The sequence below is a fragment of the Chelonoidis abingdonii genome, chromosome 10 (assembly GCF_003597395.2).
Source record: "Chelonoidis abingdonii isolate Lonesome George chromosome 10, CheloAbing_2.0, whole genome shotgun sequence".
Lineage (NCBI taxonomy): Eukaryota > Metazoa > Chordata > Testudines > Testudinidae > Chelonoidis > Chelonoidis abingdonii.
The window spans coordinates 71,751,683-71,771,242 of NC_133778.1; the positions used below are offsets into that span (position 1 = coordinate 71,751,683).

Here is a 19,560-nt window from a genome sequence, read left to right on the forward strand (position 1 = left end):
AATGAGAAAGGCTAAGGACAGTATCCTCTGTTGACCCACACACATTTCTCTGAATTGCCTGTGCCCTCCAAGAATTGCTTTCACCGTTCATTTTGTTTTGGGGGAATGGGGAACATTTGCTGAGATCTCCTCAGACATGACAAACACATGCCCCAGGATAAGTGTACACATCTTCCACTTTCAGTGCTGCTTGTTCTCTTGTGGACCCAATGGAGCTCTGCTGGTACCTATGATAGAGGAGAAACATTTTCTCCATTCTTTCCTCACCCCAACTATTAAGTTTTAAAGTTTCTTGTTTCAGTGCTGCTATTAATTTCACATTAAGAAAGATACAAGTACATTGGACAGTCCTATAAAGAAGAAATATCTAGGGAACATATCTCCTAGTACCATTAACACTCGCTTTATAATTGACCAGATAGCTCTGTCTAACCCCGAGTTTCCATATACTCTGCAATCAGGTTGGCTTGGTTTTGAGGTGATAGAAGGTAGAATATTTTCCAGACAACAGGATAGTGATTTCCAGTCATTCATTAAAAACCCAAGGCTATGCTCTGGGACCCTCTGCTCATTTGCTACTATGGGACAAAGCTTTAGATGCTGATAGCCTTTAACATGGCTTCAGCTCCTACGACGACTGTGCACATACCTCTCAATTTAAGTGCTAGAGGCTTGCTCTGGGTTCTGTCCTTGCAGGTGACAATAGTATCTGTACATGAGTGCCTGTGGCTTTTGGAAATGCCAGTGCCCCCTTCTTCACCAAGACTAGTCAGTGTAATAGTTTCTTTGAGTCAGGGCTGTAATTTGAAGGAAAAGGCCCTGTCCGTCGAACAGAATTTGCTAGCATCCTACTCTCAAACACCATCCTTAACTCCTTTCCTTCTCATTTTGCAGAAAAGATGATTTGCATCTCACTCTTTCACCTGGAAAGCAGCAGTGAGCAGACTAAACGTGCTGCTGATGCAAATGATGGTATTGTGATAATTGATATTGGGCAGAATGCCCCTCGCTCCTCTTCAATGGTAGCCATCATTTAAAGTTCAGTTAGGCAATAATTTGTATGTTTCCAAAGGCACAGAAAATGTTTGGTGACTGGCTAGGTGCTTTTCTTTCATGTGTTTCTTGATGGGGGTGTTTTTTAGAAAATAAATTGGCAGCCTGAGCCCACCATGTGCTGGTTAAAGATTCTTCTGAAGTGCCAAGCACTCACAATAGATCCACAGCTAGATCAGTCTGAAACTGTCAGACACCACACACAGGAGAAAGCAATAGGATGCTGGCAGGTTCATTTTCTCTCCAGTGAAGGAAATGGTTAGACTCTTGCTTCACTTCATTGCCTCCAGTGGAAGTTCTCTTAAGAAAAGACATGAGTTTAGTGATCCTAATAGCTCCCTACTGTCCAATACTTGATTTCACTATAAACACTATAATCTAACAGCTTTGACTTCCACTGCAGGAAAAAGTTCTAGACCCTGTAAGGCTTTAAAAAAAATTTCTGATCTGATCATTTTGCTCCACAGCAAACTGGAAATCAAACCCAACAGGGATGGTGTCCCTAGCCTTTGTTTGGCAGAAGCTGGAAATGGGTGACGGGATGATGATCTGCTCTGTTCATTCCCTCTGAAGCACCTGGCATTGGCCACTGTCAGAAGACTGGATACTGGACCATTGGCTGACCCAGCATGGCCATTCTTATGTTCTTACTAGTGGCTGTTTGAATAACTGGTCGTCTTTAAATTGAGATGTCTCAGTTCTCTGAGACTGAGAGAACAAGCCGTTTCAGAAGAGGCTTTCACCTGAATTAGACAGGGCCTGCCAGCTAGTGCAAGTCCTGTTGATCTTACTCTGTACAACTGCTTCGATATCAACATTTGTCAGATACCAGATATTTCCAGATTTCATGGGAAAAGTCCATTCTACCCAATTCTTAGTAAAACAGGCACATTCCCTCTAGAGAAGACAAATGGAGGCTCCCATTCAGAGGCCCAGTAACAGATCATGGGTATATTATTATTTACTAAGCAGAAACAATGCACTGTAGACTCCTGGATATTATTTTTTGAGCAGAAACAATGTGCTCGGTACTGTACAACCATATAAGAACTGAATTGTTATACTAAAAAGCTTGTAGTCATAAAGCTACAAGTCTTTGCCTAGGACAGTCTGCAACAACCAACAGCTCAATTTTGCAGCCTGTCTAATTTGACAGGGTCTAGTTATGTTTTAAACATTATTTGCCTTTAATGGATCCTCCGTATACTCAGCTGCTCATGTCCTTTTAATTTACAGCTGTTGAAAGGGAATCTGCGTATGGACTAATTTCCAGGATATTGAATGTTTCAGTTCTATGTAGCGAGTACACAAAGCAAGGAAGATGAAAGACTCATCACAATTAACAAGGCAGGAGATCTTCCATTCTTGCTAGACACTTTATAAAGCCAAATCTGGACCATCCATCTGCAGGAAGGTATGAACTAATTCCGCATCATGTGCAGTGTGACTTGCTCCACAGCCTTGGAGATTACAGATATGGGGAAAATATAGCACCAATATTTCAGAAACCTGGACAAAAAGCTATTATAAGCATTAGAGAGCAGGATGAATACAAGTCAACCACGCAGATGTGTGTTCAAAGCTGTTCTCAAGCCCTTTAAATGACTTCTCAGAGGTGTGACAATGTGCATAGCAACATTCCGGATATTGTCTGTTCTTTCACAAATGGACCATTCTTAGCACTGTCCTTTGCTCTTTTAAAAGGGAAGGTGCTGCTATTTTATTCAGTCAGAAATCTTGCTTCAGGAAATAACACAGCAACAAGTCACCTAGCAAACCTCCAGTGCAAGAGTTTTAATTGTCCTTAATAAGCAGAGAGAAGCAAATGAGCGGCAAGGGAACCTGCAATTACAGACTGTCCTCAATTAATTAGTGCTTGGTCCTGAACACAAGCTAGGGGAGATATTAAACAGCACAATAGGCTCATTGCTTCAAAAAACCACACACCTGCCCACAGCCGTAAATCCAGCCCAACAAGCTGCTCTGGTCTCCAGACAGCTCTTCTTTTAGCTCTTTATTAAGCCACAGTATCTAGCTGCAGGCAGCGCCTTAATGAAAGGAAATGGAATACGTTGGTGCCTTAAGAGTCAAAGTCTGTGTGAATGCCCTGGGGATCTGATGCAGTTACTTTCCATCACTGCTAATGTACCTAACCCATAGTCACTCTCCCAGCTGAAAAGGCTTGTATAGCCCTTCTATGCAGAACCATATTTTAGCAGCATGGAGAAGGCAAGTTATTTGTCCACAGAGGGAACTCAGGGCAAGTCTATCAGAAGTGAGAGCAGTTGAGAAAGAAAAGTTACAATTGTCCAAATTTCCTGCAGATTCACTTAAAATCTACAACTGCAACAGATGGAATTGAAACTAACCAAGACACCCCTTCTGGTGTCCATAGCCACTTCACCCGTGTCCCTGTTCACTCCTATTTCCTGAAAGCTTTTTACAAGAGCTGGAAACATTGGCTCTTAGGTCAGCACTTTCACTCCTTCCCGAGGACTGAGTCACTGCTTGTTCTTATACTGCACCCAATCAACTTGAACTGCCCTTTATATCGAGGCAAGGGAGAGGTGGAGGAGCGACCTTAGGAACAGCAGGGCAAAACACAAAGCATGGAAAGGTTACCTTGGAGAGCTCTCGCTGGAATATCAACTCTGGCATAACTGCTTCAGAAAATACCTTCGGTGCAGTGATTTCCCTACACCCCGCCCCCGAATTTCCCCAACACCCCCCCAGTTTTGTGAGCTAGTTACATACCAATTTAGTATGTACATTAATATACACTTTAAAAGCTTATAGAGTGTATGATAAAATATGTGTATCTGAAAAAGTATAATAGATTTGAAAAGGATGAACATAGACTAGCTTCCTTGCTTCCTTATACAGCTGTCTGTTTTATGACTGTAGTCGCATTCATTTCGGTGAGTTGGCCAAACCTAAGAATTTCAAATGAATGATTGTAATGCAAGTCTAATGAGCTTCCGCAGCTAGTGATGACTGGCGTGGGGAAAGGCTCAGGGCCAGCATTATTTTACATTCAACTAATCTACCTAGGTAACAGCAAAGAGCTGTTTGTCACAGTGATAATTATTGGCTGTGGGTGGTTACAAACCACTTACATGTGGGGGGACAGGGTATGAAATGGTTGTCTTGTAGGAGTCAGAAGGCAGTAGAACTGTACTTAGCTTGATATTTGAAGCATCAGAAGAAGGTGGACTGTTCCTCTCCACTGTTTTAAAACAGAGCGAATTAGCTCCATGAGAGTCTTTTGTCTCTTTAAGTGACCCACTGCAGTGAAATCACCGACAATCAGGTCAAGTGCTTAGTCCTGTTGTGGGACAGTGTTCCTGTGGTACAGTTTTTGTGTAAAGAGACACCACATGCTACTAGCACGGACGAGGTTCCCCAAACTGAAGCTCGCTGAAATCACTGAGAGCTGGTTGGGAGGACTTGGTCTGGGTATTGGAAGGACAATCTTCTTCAACTCACTCTCTGTACTTCCAAGCAATTGAGTCAAGTGGAGTGGCAGAGAATGATGGAGAGCCATTGGGCACAGACGTGGGGAGTTGGGAAAACGGGTGGGCCAAATGAACAGCGTGTGCAGATGGACAGTGAGCAGCGAGGAAAAGCAGGTGCCTTCTTGTCCCCTACTGGGAGGTGTCTCAGTGAAAGCACCTCTGACTCTTGATCTATCTCACTGACCCAAGACATTACACCAGTAGTGGAGGTGTAGGTGGAGGGAAAAGTGAGGGGCATGTTAACATTGTTTACTTTGTTGTTGGACTAATATTTAGCTCTTGGCTCACGAATGTGGATTTGTTGACTGAGAATGGAAACTTATATATAGTTCCTAGTAGGCCAGATTTTTAAATGCATTATTTGGCCAGGTTGTGTATTCTCACATTCTACTAATCTTGGGACGGTCATTATGTTTGGGAGTTGCTGCTCAAACCTTTTATAATATTTTTACATAAGAATGGTCATACGGTCACGACCAATGGTCCATGTAGTCCAGTAACCACTGGCTTATAACAGTGTGTCAAGGCAGGTGCTTCAGAGGAATGAACAAACATGTAATCTCAAGTGCATCCCTTGTTGCGCCATATCCCAGTTTCTGGCATAGCTAGACACTCAGAGCATGGGTTTTGCTCCCTCCATCCTGGCTAATACCACAGATGGATCCTTTCTCCAGGAATTATCTAAGTTTCTTTTTATAATCCTGTTTAAGTTTTGGCTTTCACGCATCCCCTGCAAAGAGTTCCCTGGGTTGACTTTAGTATTGGGGGTGAAGAAGTACTTCCTTTTGTTTTTTTAAACCTGCTGCCTATTAATTCATTGGTGACTCAGTCTTCTGTTCTTATGTGAAGGATTAATAAAATTTCCTTATTCACTTCTTCGACCAGTCAAGATTTTGAGACCTCTATTATATCCATGTAGTATCTCATTTTCTAAGCCTAAAATTCCCTTATTTAGTCTTCCTCTTTCTACCTTTGATCATTTAGTTGTCCACATCTTGTACTTTTCCAATTCCAATATATATTTTTAGGTGGGTGACAGATCTGCACACTAGCATTCAGTGGCATCTCCATGGATTTAATATAAGGCAATATGTATTTATCTTTTATTATCCCTGTCTTATGTATTCCAACATGTTTGCTTTTGTGACTGCTGCTGCACATGAGTGGATGTTTCGAGAACTATCCACAATGACCTCCAGACTCTTTCATGAGTGTTAACAGCTCATTGTGACCATCATTTGTAGTGGTATCTAGTGATGCTTTCATGTGAATTACTTGCATTTACTCACATTGAATTCATTGCCATTTTGGCCCAGTCCCTAGTGTTGTGAGATCCTTTATCACTCTTCACAGTCTGGGCTTAATATCTTGAAATAGTTCTGTATCATCTGCAAATTTTGCCACCTCACTGTTTACCCATTTTTCCAGATGAATATTTTGAACAGAACTGGTCCCAGTACTGACCCCTCAAAGATACCACTATTTATCTCTCTCCATTCTGAAAACTGATAATTTATTCCTACTCTTTGTCTCCCATCTTTTAACCAGTTACTGATCCATGAGAGGACTGCCCTCTTATTCCAAGAAGGCTTACTTTTCAAAAGTCAATTTAAATACTTTTTTTTTTTTTTTTAGAAATCTAAATCTGTTGTGTGTTTTGCATTATTCTTATGTTAAATTTGCATAATCCTAACAAAACATTTACTTTATTCATCTTTTTTTATCTCATTGGTCCTGACACCCCCCCCCTTTCCATTCCTGGGGAAACCACTGCTTCGGTGGCTGTTGAGTCAGGCTTTCCAGTGCCTCTGCTCTGACTCACTGCCCCTTTCAACTGACAGTGTGTAGTGGGGAGGGTATTCAAGGACAAATAAGAGTTATTACTTTCACTACAGCTTTGTTTGAAGAGTCATCACGAATCAGATCGTCAAAAACACTTTTGACCTTGCTATACTTTTGCAGGCTTCAGGGAAGAACTGCCTCTCACCATGCTCCTGGGGTAAGTGGCTTCTGCTTACCAATATGGTCTTTAGAGCAGAGACCATCAGCTACAGGCCACTCCCTCCCCCAAACTGAGTCTTTCAGGAGAATTTTAATTCCCCTTCCCCTGTTCCTAAGCCAGTGGCAGCTGGCAAAACAACACATGCAGCTTTGGGGCAGAAACGTACCCTTTTCTTTGGCACCAAATGCTAGGGAAGAGAAGCCCAAGGCTTTTTTGCATTCAGCTACATACAACTCCAGAGGTTTCCTCGTTACTGCTCTAAAGCTTATGGGGCTTTTCTGCCCCCAGGATCTTTCAAGAAGCTGCTGCAGCAGGAACATTTTCCTCTGTGCTCCCTGCTGCAGGCTGCTGAGCAAACTGTGCTGCTTCCTACACCCTATCCACTCACCAAGACAAGCATTTAGAATGAAGAATGCAGCTCATACTTGGTGGCCTAAAATGATCTTGCTAGGGGAGAGAGGCTACCCAGTGTTCCCCTTCCTGCTCCCCAGACACCTGGAGACCCAGGGGAGGGTTACTAGTTATCTAGCCCCAGGAGCACCACATTGGAAAGATCCCTCCTGAAGACACAGAGAATGTTGGTGGAATGGGCATGATCAAGAGAAGGTGTTGAACTTCTGCTGCTTGTGGCAGCTTTCAGAGGAAGCATGGTCCAGTGGTTAGGGTGCTACCGTAAAAGTAGGGAGATCTGGTTTCAATTCCCCACTCCCCCAGGCTTACTGTGTGATCTTAGGCAAGTGACAATCTCCGTACCTCAGTTTCCCAGCTACAAAACGGCAGTAATATCAGTCCCCTCTCTCGTATGAGGATAAATACATTAAAGATTGTGAGGCACTCAGGTACCACAATAACAGAGGCCACATAAATACCAAAGACGGAACCTCTGTGTTCAAGTCCCCACACAACAGAATCCCAAACACATATTCTGAGGTTCTATAAGTTCACAGCTTAATCCTCACTCCTCCTTGATCCCAGATGGCCGATCCAGTTTCCCAGCTAATGCACGGAATCGTATGTTAATCAACCAATTTTAAAGTGGCAGGGTGAATTTGTATTAAAAACTCCTCAGGCAGGACTGCAGGATGAAAAGCGGTGACATTAACACACATCAGGCAAAAGACAGAATTACCAGATGGACACCAAGTCAAAGAACAGCTTTTATTGGTCAAGACAACAAAGGAACTTGTTTCTCCCAATGATTTTTTTAAAACAAGCTTTAACAGCTAACTGCAAAACTTTTACAAACTAAGAGATTCACTGGAATTTCAACAACTGCTTGTAATTTTGCTTGTTTACATTCAACAAGCGGTATCGGTATCCTTTGGAAACAGTCCTTATCCCAGACAAATTATATTTAAAGAAGAAAAACTAGGGCATTACACAAAATGGTAAAAAAAATTATGTAAAATTCAAATGAATTCCTTTAGGAAAGAGGTATAAACACCCTGTGTGATGTGTGAATTTGCATGTTGACATAATGGAAAAAACAGGTTGTTTGGGTATAAAAATCTCATATGCAAACTAGACTAGAAGTTAATTTTTCCCTTTTCTTAAGATACAAACATTTTATTACATGAACTAACTACCTGGGATCTTTAAAAACAAAAAACAAACAAAAACCCAACAGAACTTTTGGCCTATTCAGAAACAAAGTACTCAGAACCCACAAGATGCCTGCACTTTATCAGGTGTTCCTTAGCAAGTATGTGCTAGAAAGTCTGGATACTCAGAAGGGCAATTACGTAGAGTACACAAAATAAAATGATTCACTTTAAAATTCAACATTGTTTACCCACAGTAGTGAACAATGCCAACAAGCAAAAGCAGACATTTCTGAGAAACAACCGGCTGTCTTGCCGGTAACAAAAAGCTTGTCATTTAAAAAAATAATACTGAGATGCCTGGACATGATATGCCAAAGTTATATGGAAAAGACTGATTCCCAGTGATATGTCTACATGAGCTGCTTAGCCTAATTTTGCAGTTTAGTGTTTTTGATCTCCTGTAACCAGTAAATAAGATCAGGGCAATAAACTGCTATACAAGTCTCTGCTGCTCAAATTACTAAAGTGGGTGCAAATTACAAAAAAAAATTGTCAATGAAGGTCAGTGTTTTTTTAAAAAAGGAACTGAACACTGTCTCTGAAAATGCCACGTCATATTTGCAATAAGCTGCATCCCACTCACACACCTTTGAGGATGTGTAGGCACAGAAAACTGAAGCACATCACTGCCAGAACAATACAGCAGTGGAGCTGGAGTGACTCCACAGAACTAAGCGGGAATTTCAGCTGCAGGACGTTCTTGACAGCTACTGCTATGGTACACAGAACAGTGGTGTGTGGTTTATGACAGAGTAACTTCACTGGAAACAGAAAGCCTGCTGCCCTTCTCTAGACATGATTTTACAAAACGTTTTGTGTTCTAACACCCGTACTACACATTTGGTAAGAAAATAGAGAGCACTTTTCAGCTTGTGGTTCTTCTAAACTACGGCAGGAGGGCTTTGCTAACACCTCCCTCACTGGCAACCATCTGAGGTAATCCATGATGCTGCTAGAACAGCAGTTTCTATTTCTCTCCTCCAGTATCACTCGCTGCCTCCTTATTGAGTCCTCGGATTGACAAGTCATAAACCACTTCCTCAATTTTCTTGACGTCGTACTTCAAGCCGTCATAGCGCTTCCTCAAGGAGTCATTTTTCAGATTGAGGAGACGGAAGCCAGAATCCAGCTCGTTAATGAAGGTGGAGATGCGAAGAGGACGAGAGTAGTCACCTGCGGTGACACTGTTCACTGCCAGCCTAGACTGCAGGGGAAACAAGTCAGATGGTATGGAAGAAGGTTGACTACACATGCAACTACCAAGTCAGATCTCTCAAGATCCTTCTGAAGACAGAGGTCGCCTACCTTAATCTGTCTCTACAGCCAAACATGCTTTTCCTGTCAGTTTACTGTATGAAGAAGCATCAACGTATGGTAATCAGACTAGTTATACTCATCACATAGAATGGTTTCTTGTGTAACGAGAATCCTTGCTTTCAATCAAGGCACTGATTTGAATCTGGGCAGGATTAAGTTGAAGTAGGCACTTAGTTCTTCTCTTTCTGAGGTTCACTCCTAGTTGCTACCTTAGCATTTCATAGTAGCTGGAAAGGTTAGTTAGCTCAGAGTTCAATACCAGGGCATTATGCAATGTAACTTCTACCCTCCCCAAACGCAGGGTCTGGAAAACAAGCTACTGGCCATTCATTTTTGGTTGGTTTCAGACCAGCTATCAATTTGTGTAAATATCTTTTACTTACCAACTCACTGGCAAGAGTCAGAATCCCAGAGAGGTAGTCTTCAATGTCCAGGTGAAAACCTCTCTCGCGATCAGCCTCAACTAAGGTGAAAAACAGAGTTGCAATGTGAATCAATATCATACCTGAACACAAGCAGCAAGTTAGAAATGTCTTGATTTCAAGTCAGCTACAGAAGACATTTCAAACATAAGAAATCCGATAGCAATATAGAAGTCAGTTGTTTCCCCACATATAATGTAAGTACTGCTCCTTTCCAGCCTTTTGACCTGGCTCCCATGTTGGTTTAATGTCTGACATGTCTCATAGGTAGAGGACAATACCCTACACTTGATTCAACAGGATCACAGAAGTACAAGAGTTTTCTGTTGTAAAACTTTTAGTCCTCCTGAATTTTTTTTGAAAAACATCCTCTGCTCTGTGCAGCGTTATAGGTCCAAAACATTAACTATGCTAACTTCTTATTTAACATTTAAAACAAAAGTAGTGGGAGGTAAAAAACAGACAAAGCGAAGTCAACATCCTAGGCAAATTTAATTTCACGTGGTTTGGTCAAATAGTCTTAAGAGTACACAATTACTTTCCTAAACTGCCACATTAAGCAAAAGAGTCTTTATTTTTCCCAGATTAAAATTTTTTGTAGTCTGGTTTGCATCTTTATGAAGATAAATTTCTGCTGGTGTTTAATCTGTTCATTCCATAGGAAATTATATCTAACTCTTCTGACCAATCTGGCATTTTGCACCTTGCCATGTCTCTGCAAACCACTAAATTTAAGAACTTCACAACTTTATCCAGTTTAATTAACACGAACTTACTTCCAAGTATTTCTGTAACTACTTCTCGAGTCACTAATGTTTCTGTCTCCAAGTAGACAACAAATGCTGCCAGAAACACCAAGCGCTGTAGCACAAACCTCCAGTGTTCGTGAAATCTATATTGAAACGCACAATGAATGAAGGTGAAAAAAATAATTCAAGACATTTTTACAACTTGCATTAGTAAGGACTGAAGATTAAGACTGAAAGTATTACATATTTAGTCTACCTTATACTATGTCTGCTGCATGGTTACTTTCAGCACTGCGCTTCAACTGGACACACTGCCAAGATTGACAGAACTGAAGTTTCATAGCTACCGATCCAAAAGTTATATTTTGATACAAACAATGGCAATGAAAAGAATTCCACCCAACAAATATGGGTTTAGTGTGTCAGTCTGAGCTTGGCAACCTGAACGACTCAAGGAGCTCAGTGCAGGATGATCAACAGACATGTATGAGATGCAAGATAACCTGTCGGAGGGTTCACCTCCTCTCTCCAATCCTTTGTAATGGCTAACCTCGTGTGAGCTGGCAATGGATTTAACTGACAAGATTCCTGCTCTCTGAAGTACTCTTGTCAAAAGTCCCCTACTGGCAGGGAAAGCAAACAAGGGCCAAAGAGGACTGCCTCATTTTGGAATAATTCCCAATATCAAATGTACGTTTCATGACAGATTTTGAGCTTAGTTTTCAGAAATGCAACTAACAACTAATTGAAGTGAATGGAGGTGTGAGTGCTTAACGCCTCTGAAAATCAGGCCCTTAATTAGAGCTACTCAAAACAAAGCCAAAATTATTTCTGTTAGGAAGTCTTCAAAAAAAATAGAAAATGAAAATTTTCGACTTTCAAAAAAATGATTCTAGTAAGGAAAAAAAAAAGTTTTTCTGAAAGCTGAACAATTTTACCAAAAAGTTTGGTCAAATAGCCATTTTTGATTTACAAAAAAAGTGTCAACCAATGCTACCCTTAATTTGTAGAGTAGAAAAAAAATGTTGGGGCCTATACACCTTCACGGTATCCTTTTAAGTTAAAGTGTGTAATACCCATTTAGAATATTAAAACTTTGCCATCAGTATGGTTATTTGCAATCTTACAGACCTGTAGTACTGATCAGCTGGAAACTTGGTCTTCAGAGATGCTAGCTGTGTTTTGACTGTACCAAAGTGTTCTCGGGCCTTCTGACACTTCTTTGGTACTGAAAAAAAGAAACAGTGCAACATTTAGGAAGTTGCAAAACTAATTTTTGCAAAAGAATCCTGTACGTAGCGCTACTTAAAGTTCTCCAATCAGCACACTCATGTTTACACATCAGTGCAATAAACAGGCTAAGTGACTTGAACAAGGTCACACCAGGCGTCAATGGCAGAGCAATGAAGAGAACCCAGGAGGTCTGGTTCTCAGACCTGAATTCCAACCACTAGTCCACAATTCCAAGTTACATGAAAATAGTCACTCCATAATTATTTAGGAATCACTGGTCATCATTAAATCTCAGTCACATCACAGACACAGATCAGCAATAGCACGCAAATTAATTGACTATTCAACAATGGGAGATACCCTTTTCTTTCTGTTCCAAACCCAATAACTCACTCACTACTAGATAAAAAGAAATATTATTACAATGGATAATAGCTGGGGTTGGATCTATGTTTTCCAGTAGCCCCTTCTGTTTAATATACATTTGAATTATGTTTCGAAACATCATTACCTATAAGATTACCACTCACAATCAGCGGGATTTTAAGCCCGTATTTAGAAAAGTAAGGTTTCAGGCTCATTTATCTACTAACCACTGCCACCTATAGTTTGCAGATATGATGTACACCTTAACAGAAAACCATACAGCAATGTTTTGTTTTGCTGCAACCAAAGTAAGTCTTATTTCAGCTTTTCTTATACATACAGAATTATACATGTGCATAGCAATTTATAGAGAGAGAGAAAAAAAGAGGTCCTCAAAAAGTTTATTTTTTTTTTTTTACATACTGAAAAACAGCAAAAGTGATGACAGACTATAGTGGTTATGAGGCAGGGAGAGATGAAAGTGTAACAATCTCCCCTTTATGGGAAATGCACATTAAACAAATACCTTTTTTACCACAGTCCCATAATTAAGAGCCTGTATCGGATTTTACATGACCGTGCAATCAATCAATCCATCTGAAGAGACCATGCAGTGCCTACAGAGAAGGAAAGGAACTAACAGCAGGACAATAAAGGAAGAAGAGAAAGAGGGGTGATTGACAGAGCATGCAATAATGAAGAGCACATAAAGCAGGAGTAAGACATGATCAACAATAAACCTCTGTATCAAGGAATGAAGACGCTGGTTCAGATTTTCAAATCCTTCTTGGGACCAGAGCCACACAACTCCCTTTGAAGTTAATGGTTAAAATCTCAATCTATAAGCTTTCAAATTGTTCAAATCCAAGTCTTTTGTATGCCACCCTTTCTACAGCTGCCCAAAGTTCAGAAGTCCAGTACTCTACGTGCAGGCACGTTGAATTCTGGGAGGTTTTAAGTTATGACAGAGACCTGAAAATGCTGTGGCTTCTAACAGCACCTGTGTGAGGCAGGGATGCATTACGCCCACTTTCCAGTAGGAATGAGGCACAGATAGCTTCAAGGCCACAAACTGTGTGGCAGAGCTGAGAGGTGAATCTAGTTCTCCAAAGTCCTAGTCCAATGCCTGAGCCACAAGGCCAAGCTCACTCAGGTATGAATAGCTATGGTATGGCAGTACCCACACTTGGAGTGCAAGGGAAGTTCTTTAGCCATAGCAGTCCCACAGCACATGCAGTACTGTGCCTGCCAGAGCCCAAGAGCATCAGTGCCTTTTACCTCCGCTCTATCAATTCTGGTCAGAGACCAAATGGAGGGAGAACAGCATTTCTTGCTGGATGAGATCTCATATTGTTTGTGAGGAGTATACACTTATGGCGAATGTGTCAGCCTTTAGGTTGATATTAAAAAAAGGAGGAGGAATAGCTCAGTGGTTTGAGCATTGGCCTGCTAAACCCAGGGTTGGGAGCTCAATCCTTGAGGGGACCGCTTAGGGATCTGGGGCAAAATCAGTACTTGGTCCTGCTAGTAAAGGCAGGGGGCTGGACTCGATGACCTTTCAAGGTCCCTTCCAGTTCTAAGGAATAGGCATATATCCATTATTTTCAAAAATAAACCAATAATTATAAAGTCTACATAATAAAAAATTGGGAAAGACTGCAGTCTTGTTTAGCTATCAGTCCCTCAAATAAAAGGTCGTTATCAATCTCTGTGCTAATCAATATATTTAGGTTCCAGCCAAACAGCTGATATAAGGAGGGTCAAATCATTGCCAGGTTGAAGCTAATGTTGAGATTATAGCTCTGATATCAATTAAGGTAATCTGCACAAATAATTGGTGGTTAGATGACAGCCAATTTCTTCTTACCCACCAAAACAGGGGTTACAAGGAAGCATTCCAATACAATTCAAGATGACACGGCTTGTTGCATTTAACCTTCAAACAGCACCTTGGGGGAAGATATGATCTTTCATGATTCATAGATTATAAACCCAGAATGAACCATTTTGATCATCTAGTCTGACCTCCCGTATAACACAGGCCACAGGACTTTCCTAAATGAATTCCTGTTCAAGTTAGAGCAGATCTTTTACAAAAAGACATCCAATCTTGATTTTAAAATATACGGTGATGGAGAATCCAACACATTCCTTGTCAAGCTGTTAACCACCCTTGCTGTTAAAGCTTTTTTCTTATTTCTAATCTGAGTTTGTTTAGCTTCAGTGTCCAGCTATTGGATCTTGTTATATGTTTGGCTACTAGACTGAAGAGCCCTCTAACACCCAATTTTTGTTCCCTGTGTAAATTCTCATACATTATGGGGTCACTGGATCGCAAGCTTCTTAGATAAGATAAGAAAACTGAGCTCCACTATAAGATGACTTGTTTTCCAATCCTTTAATTATTCTCATAGGTTTTCTCTGAACCCTCTCAAATTTATCAATCCGTCTTGAACTGTAGACACCAGAACTGGACGCAGTAGTCTAGCAACAGAAGCACTAGTGCCAAATATAGAATAACCTCTTTACTCTTACTATACAGTCCCATTTATGCATCCAAAGACCACATTAGCCCTTTGGCCACAGCATCACAGTGGCAGCTCACATTCATTTGATGATCCACCGTGACCGCAAAGTTGTCAGTGCTTTCCAGGATGGAATTCCGTATCTGTAGGAATGCCCTATGTTCTTTGTTCCTACATGAATGCCCTTACATTTGGCTATACTGAAATGTAGGTTTGCTACTGCCCAATTCATCAAGCAATCCAGGAGACTATCAGTGACCTGTCCACTCTTTTACCACTCCCCCAATGTCTGGGTCAACAACAAACTTTCAGTAATGATTTTATGTTTTCTTCCAGGTCACTGACAAAAAATGTAAATAGTCTACTGACAAGAACCGACCCCATTAGAAACACACTGGCTCAATGATGATTGTCTGTTTGAAACCTATCACTTAGCCAGTACTTATTCCATTTAATGTGTGCCACATTGATTTTGTATCATTCCAGTCTCTTCATCAAGATGTTGTGCAATACCAAGTTAACTGCTTTACAGATGTCTATGTATACTGAATCAACATTATTACTTTTATCAACCAAACTTGTAATCACATCAAAACAAATATCAAGTTAGTTCGATAGATTCTGTTTTCCAGAAACCCATCTTGATTGACATTAATATTAACCTTCTTTAATTCTTTATTAAAGAAGTCCCATATCAGCTGTTCATTCCCTCTGGGGCACCTTGTACTGGCCATTGTCGGAAGACAGGATACTGGACTAGATGGACCTTTGGTCTGACCCAGTATGGCCATTCCTACGTTCTTAAGGTATAAGAAGGCAGAATGGACCTGCAAGGCCTCGAGGGGAGTGCTTGTGTTGCCTATGGCCAGTGGACTTGGGAAGGTGACCAACAGGAGGCACATGCTTCCTCATGCTAAAGGCAGGTGGAAGCACAGTGCCCCGTAACCCCTGGGAAGTGTCACAGTAGGTCTTGGATTCTATTCTCAGCAACAGTGGTGATGGGGATTCAGTTTTCCTCAGGTGTTTTCCCCCCAGCAGTTTTTGCTTTGTTTCAGGTGTTGAGGGTCTTGCTGAAAAGAAGTTGCTTGACTAACAGTGGACAGGTTGAGAGTATAGTCAAGGAAAGTTGGTGTGTGTAACGAAAGATTATATATAAGTGTTTGATAGCATCCCTTCTTCCTCTGACCCTTTGTATCCTTAGCGTGTAGGGATTTGGGGCAGATGCTGTCTTCCGGCTGTGACATCATTACTAATCACAAGTGACTTACTGTCCTGAAATCCAGCTCCCTGGTGAACCCCCTGCAGCAGCGTTAAGATCTCCCGAGCCGTCTGTTCCAGGGTCTGAACCACTTTCCTGATCTCCTGCAAGTCGACGGCAACACGTCAGGACATGGGATGGAGGAAGAAACTCCCGCCCAGAAACCCCCAGCCCCGCCCCCTCCCCCCCGGAGCCCTGGTGACACCCTGATCCCTGGCCACGTGCGAGGGCAGCCCGCCCCTCCCCCAGCCGCGCCGCGCCGCGCGCACAGCCCGGCCGGGCCCTGACCTCTCGGATGTCCTGGTCGGCGGTGAGGACCCCCTGCAGGGTGATGAACATCTCACTGACCGACATGGTGCGCCGCCAGGCCGGGCACGCGGGGAGCCGCCACCCAGGGGCTGGGACGCTCCCGGCGCTGCCTCCGAGCCGCCTCGCCCGCTCCCAGCCGGGGCCGCAACCGCTGCTCGGGGACCTTCCAGCCCTCAGGGCGCAGGCGCCACTTGCGCGCGCGGCAGACGCCCAGGGGTCCTTCCACCGCCCCGGCGCAGAGCTGCTGCCCTGCCTAGTGCCGGGCCCGCTACCATCGTTGCGAAGGCCTTCCGCATTCAGCACTGAAGCCGCTGCTCCTGCATCCAGCGGGCCTCTTCATCCCGCGTCGGGACCCTTCCTTCGGAGCGAGGGTTTCCACACTCCGAGCACAAGGGTGCCCTAATCACTGCCTGGACCGCCGCCCGCCGTCTCGGGGTCCTTCTACTCTCCTGGCGCAGAGCATGACACACACTGAGGAAAAGGAAAGTTGGCTGCAGAGCGAGTTCAGCGGCAGGGGGCCGCGGGAGCCATTTCGCACAGGCAGTGGGATAGCCCCCCTCGGGCCAGCGTGCGCAGGCGCAGTGCGCTCTTCTCTTACCGCCTGTCTTTCTTACCCTGTGGGGGTGTCCCCGTGTGGCCGCCTCCCTCCCTGGCAGCGGCCTGGCTCTCCCCGCAGGGCCCCAGCGGGCACTGGGGAAGCGGGGCCCGGGAGGGGCTGTCCCCCGCCCCGGCTCTGCAGACCAGACTGTGATCACATACAACAGCCTCTGTGGGCTGACAGCTCCCCCCTCCCCCGCGCGCCGCAGCGGGCAAAGCTCGGCCGTGGCTGGGGAGAAGGGGGCTGACACCCCCCCACGCCAGCATCCTCAAAGAGGCGGGGGGGTGATTGTGTTACCGGCCGGCTGCCCATCCCTTCACAAGCAGCTGGAGAGCTGCCCACTTGGGTGCCCGGATAGCAAGAGTGTAAAGTCAGGAGAGCGGGTTGGGGGCTGGGGGCACCTATATGGGAAAAAGCCTCAACTATCGGGACTGTCCCTATAACATCAGGACATCTGGTCACCCTACTGCCCAGAGAGGGAAAGGAGTGTCAGCGAAGGGACTTGGCTGGGGTCGTCCATCGTGGCCTGGTCTCCCCACAGCAGAAGCATTTCACTTCACCACCACCTTATGCAAAACCCGCGTCTTTAATCAGCCCCCAGCGTTTCATTCCGAAACCCCCTTGCACCAGCACTTTGTGCAACTCCGCATTTTTGGAAGCTTGTGAGATGTCTTCACCATCTCCCCTATGGTGGAGGGGGGAGCAATACCTCTTCACCCACTCCTTCAGGTTTGGGGAGGACAGTAGTTCATGGGGTCTCTCTTCACCCCATTCCAAAACTTCAGGGGACGGCCGCTCACATAGACTATTCATGCTTGGTGAGGACAGACATTCATTTCTTAACTCCCTTCACTTGGTTTGGGGGCTGGGACACATAAGCCAACGGAAGTGGCTTACAAATCTCTCACCCTCTCTATCAGGTTGATCCTATTGGTATCCAGGAAGTGGAAGCCCACCCACTTACGGGGAGGATCCACAGGACCTGGAAGCCAAGTAATTCCAGGGGACAACTAATGAAATAACAGGGACAGAAGTGTAATCAAAGGGTCAGGCAAAGGGAACCTGATGGGGACACTAAGCAGAGAATCCTGGACAGCGCCCACAGCTCCTTGAAGGCATCAAGGGAGCCAGTGGATGCCACCCAGAGGAGCTCTGCCCAGATGCGTGAGCAGACAGGATCAGAAATAGGCCCCACAGTCACAGGAGACCCCATCGGCCAACCTCCTCTCCCTGGTTTTAGAGATGGCCATTTTAGCCAGGGCCAGGAGGAGGTTGACTAGGAGGTCCCGTGACTTTGTGGGGCCACAGATAGGGAATGCGTAGATAAGAGGATAAGGGGAAAAGTGCAACCAAAAATGTAACAAGATATTTAAGAGGAGCCGGAATAGGGGCTGCAACCTGGTGCATTCCAGGTAAACGTGTGCCGGAGTCTCCCTCATGCCACAGAAGGGGCAGGTGCCTGGCTCATGGCCCCGTCATGGAGCTGCCAACTGATATCCCCGGCAGGTCTTGGGACCAGGGTGGAGTATAGGCTGGCACACCGGGGCTCCTCACCCTCCAGAGGTGGCAGGAGGTCTCGCCACTTTGTGTCAGGGTGGGACACAAGGAAGTGAAGGGTGTGGAGCATGAGTGTGTATAGATGTTTCCTTGGTGTGGTCTGGAAATGAACTGGCTACAAATCGTGCAGCCAGCTCACAGTGAAGGGGTGAGGGGGAGGCCAGTTGGGTCCACGGGGCAGAGGCCCGACGAAAAGGTCCAGAGGGCTTGGGGTGGAGGATGGGCAAGGCGTGCCCCTCTATCAGGTTGATTGGAGGCAGCAGCCTTACTGGATCTCTCTTCACCCCCTACAAGGCTGAGCAGGGCAGAAAGAGCATGGGATCTCAGTGTGTTTCCACTCACGGTTGGGAGGGCAGCTGTTTATGAGTACTCTTTCCAATCCACTCAGAATTTAGGGAACGTATAGGACCTACTCACATATATTCTTTCAAAACTCAAATAACCTAAATCTTTATTTTACTGAACAAATTATTAATTATTATTTATATTACCATAGTGCCTAGGAGCTCTAGTCATGGACCAGGACCACATTGTACCTGGTGTTGTACAAACAGAACAAAAAGACAGTCTATGCCCAAGGAGCTTACAACTTAAAGACAAGAGATGGATACGGACAGAAGGAGAAATACAAGTAAATTGGATGATACTAGTCAGCATGATTAGCACAGCAACAGGCTGACTGTTGTCAGCATTTTCATCGGCATCAGACAAAGAAAAGTTTTGCTAAGGAAGCTCTGTAGGGGCCTCCTTCTGTCCCCATAGAAGTCTATATGGCCCAGATCCTCAGACATATTTTGCTTCTGGGGGAATTCTGCAGAGCTGCTGGCTGCCATTAGGGGCTGCTGGACTCTACAGAGCCCAGCTCTCCGGCTTTCATCCTGAGGGGATGGAGGCGCTCCATGCTTTGGCTGCCTGGCTTGATCCTCATCCATCTACGGATGGTGTTACCCAGAGTTCTTTCATTCCAAAGCTCTTCGTAACTTACTCTGTGTAGGGTGGTGTCAGGAAATAAATCGGAGACATGGCCAACTGAGCAATATATGGCTGGCACA

At 44.1% G+C, this 19,560-nt stretch overlaps 1 protein-coding gene across 2 annotated transcripts; it reads right to left on the reverse strand.

Moving 5' to 3' along the window:
* Positions 1-7,716: 7,716 nt before the first annotated feature.
* Positions 7,717-16,918, reverse strand: TSN (translin). Of its 2 annotated transcripts, none has more exons than XM_032763631.2 (6): positions 16,333-16,918; positions 16,055-16,148; positions 11,794-11,890; positions 10,690-10,805; positions 9,875-9,954; positions 7,717-9,378 (listed from the first exon to the last, which is right to left on the reverse strand). In XM_032763631.2, the coding sequence occupies exons 1-6, from the start codon at positions 16,396-16,398 to the stop codon at positions 9,142-9,144; spliced, it is 690 nt and encodes a 229-aa protein (XP_032619522.1). In that variant the 5' UTR covers positions 16,399-16,918; the 3' UTR covers positions 7,717-9,141. The 2 variants fall into 2 exon arrangements, with proteins under 2 accessions (XP_032619522.1, XP_032619521.1); XM_032763630.2 differs by having other exon boundaries at positions 9,875-9,996; positions 16,333-16,549.
* Between the last annotated feature and the right edge of the window lie 2,642 nt (positions 16,919-19,560).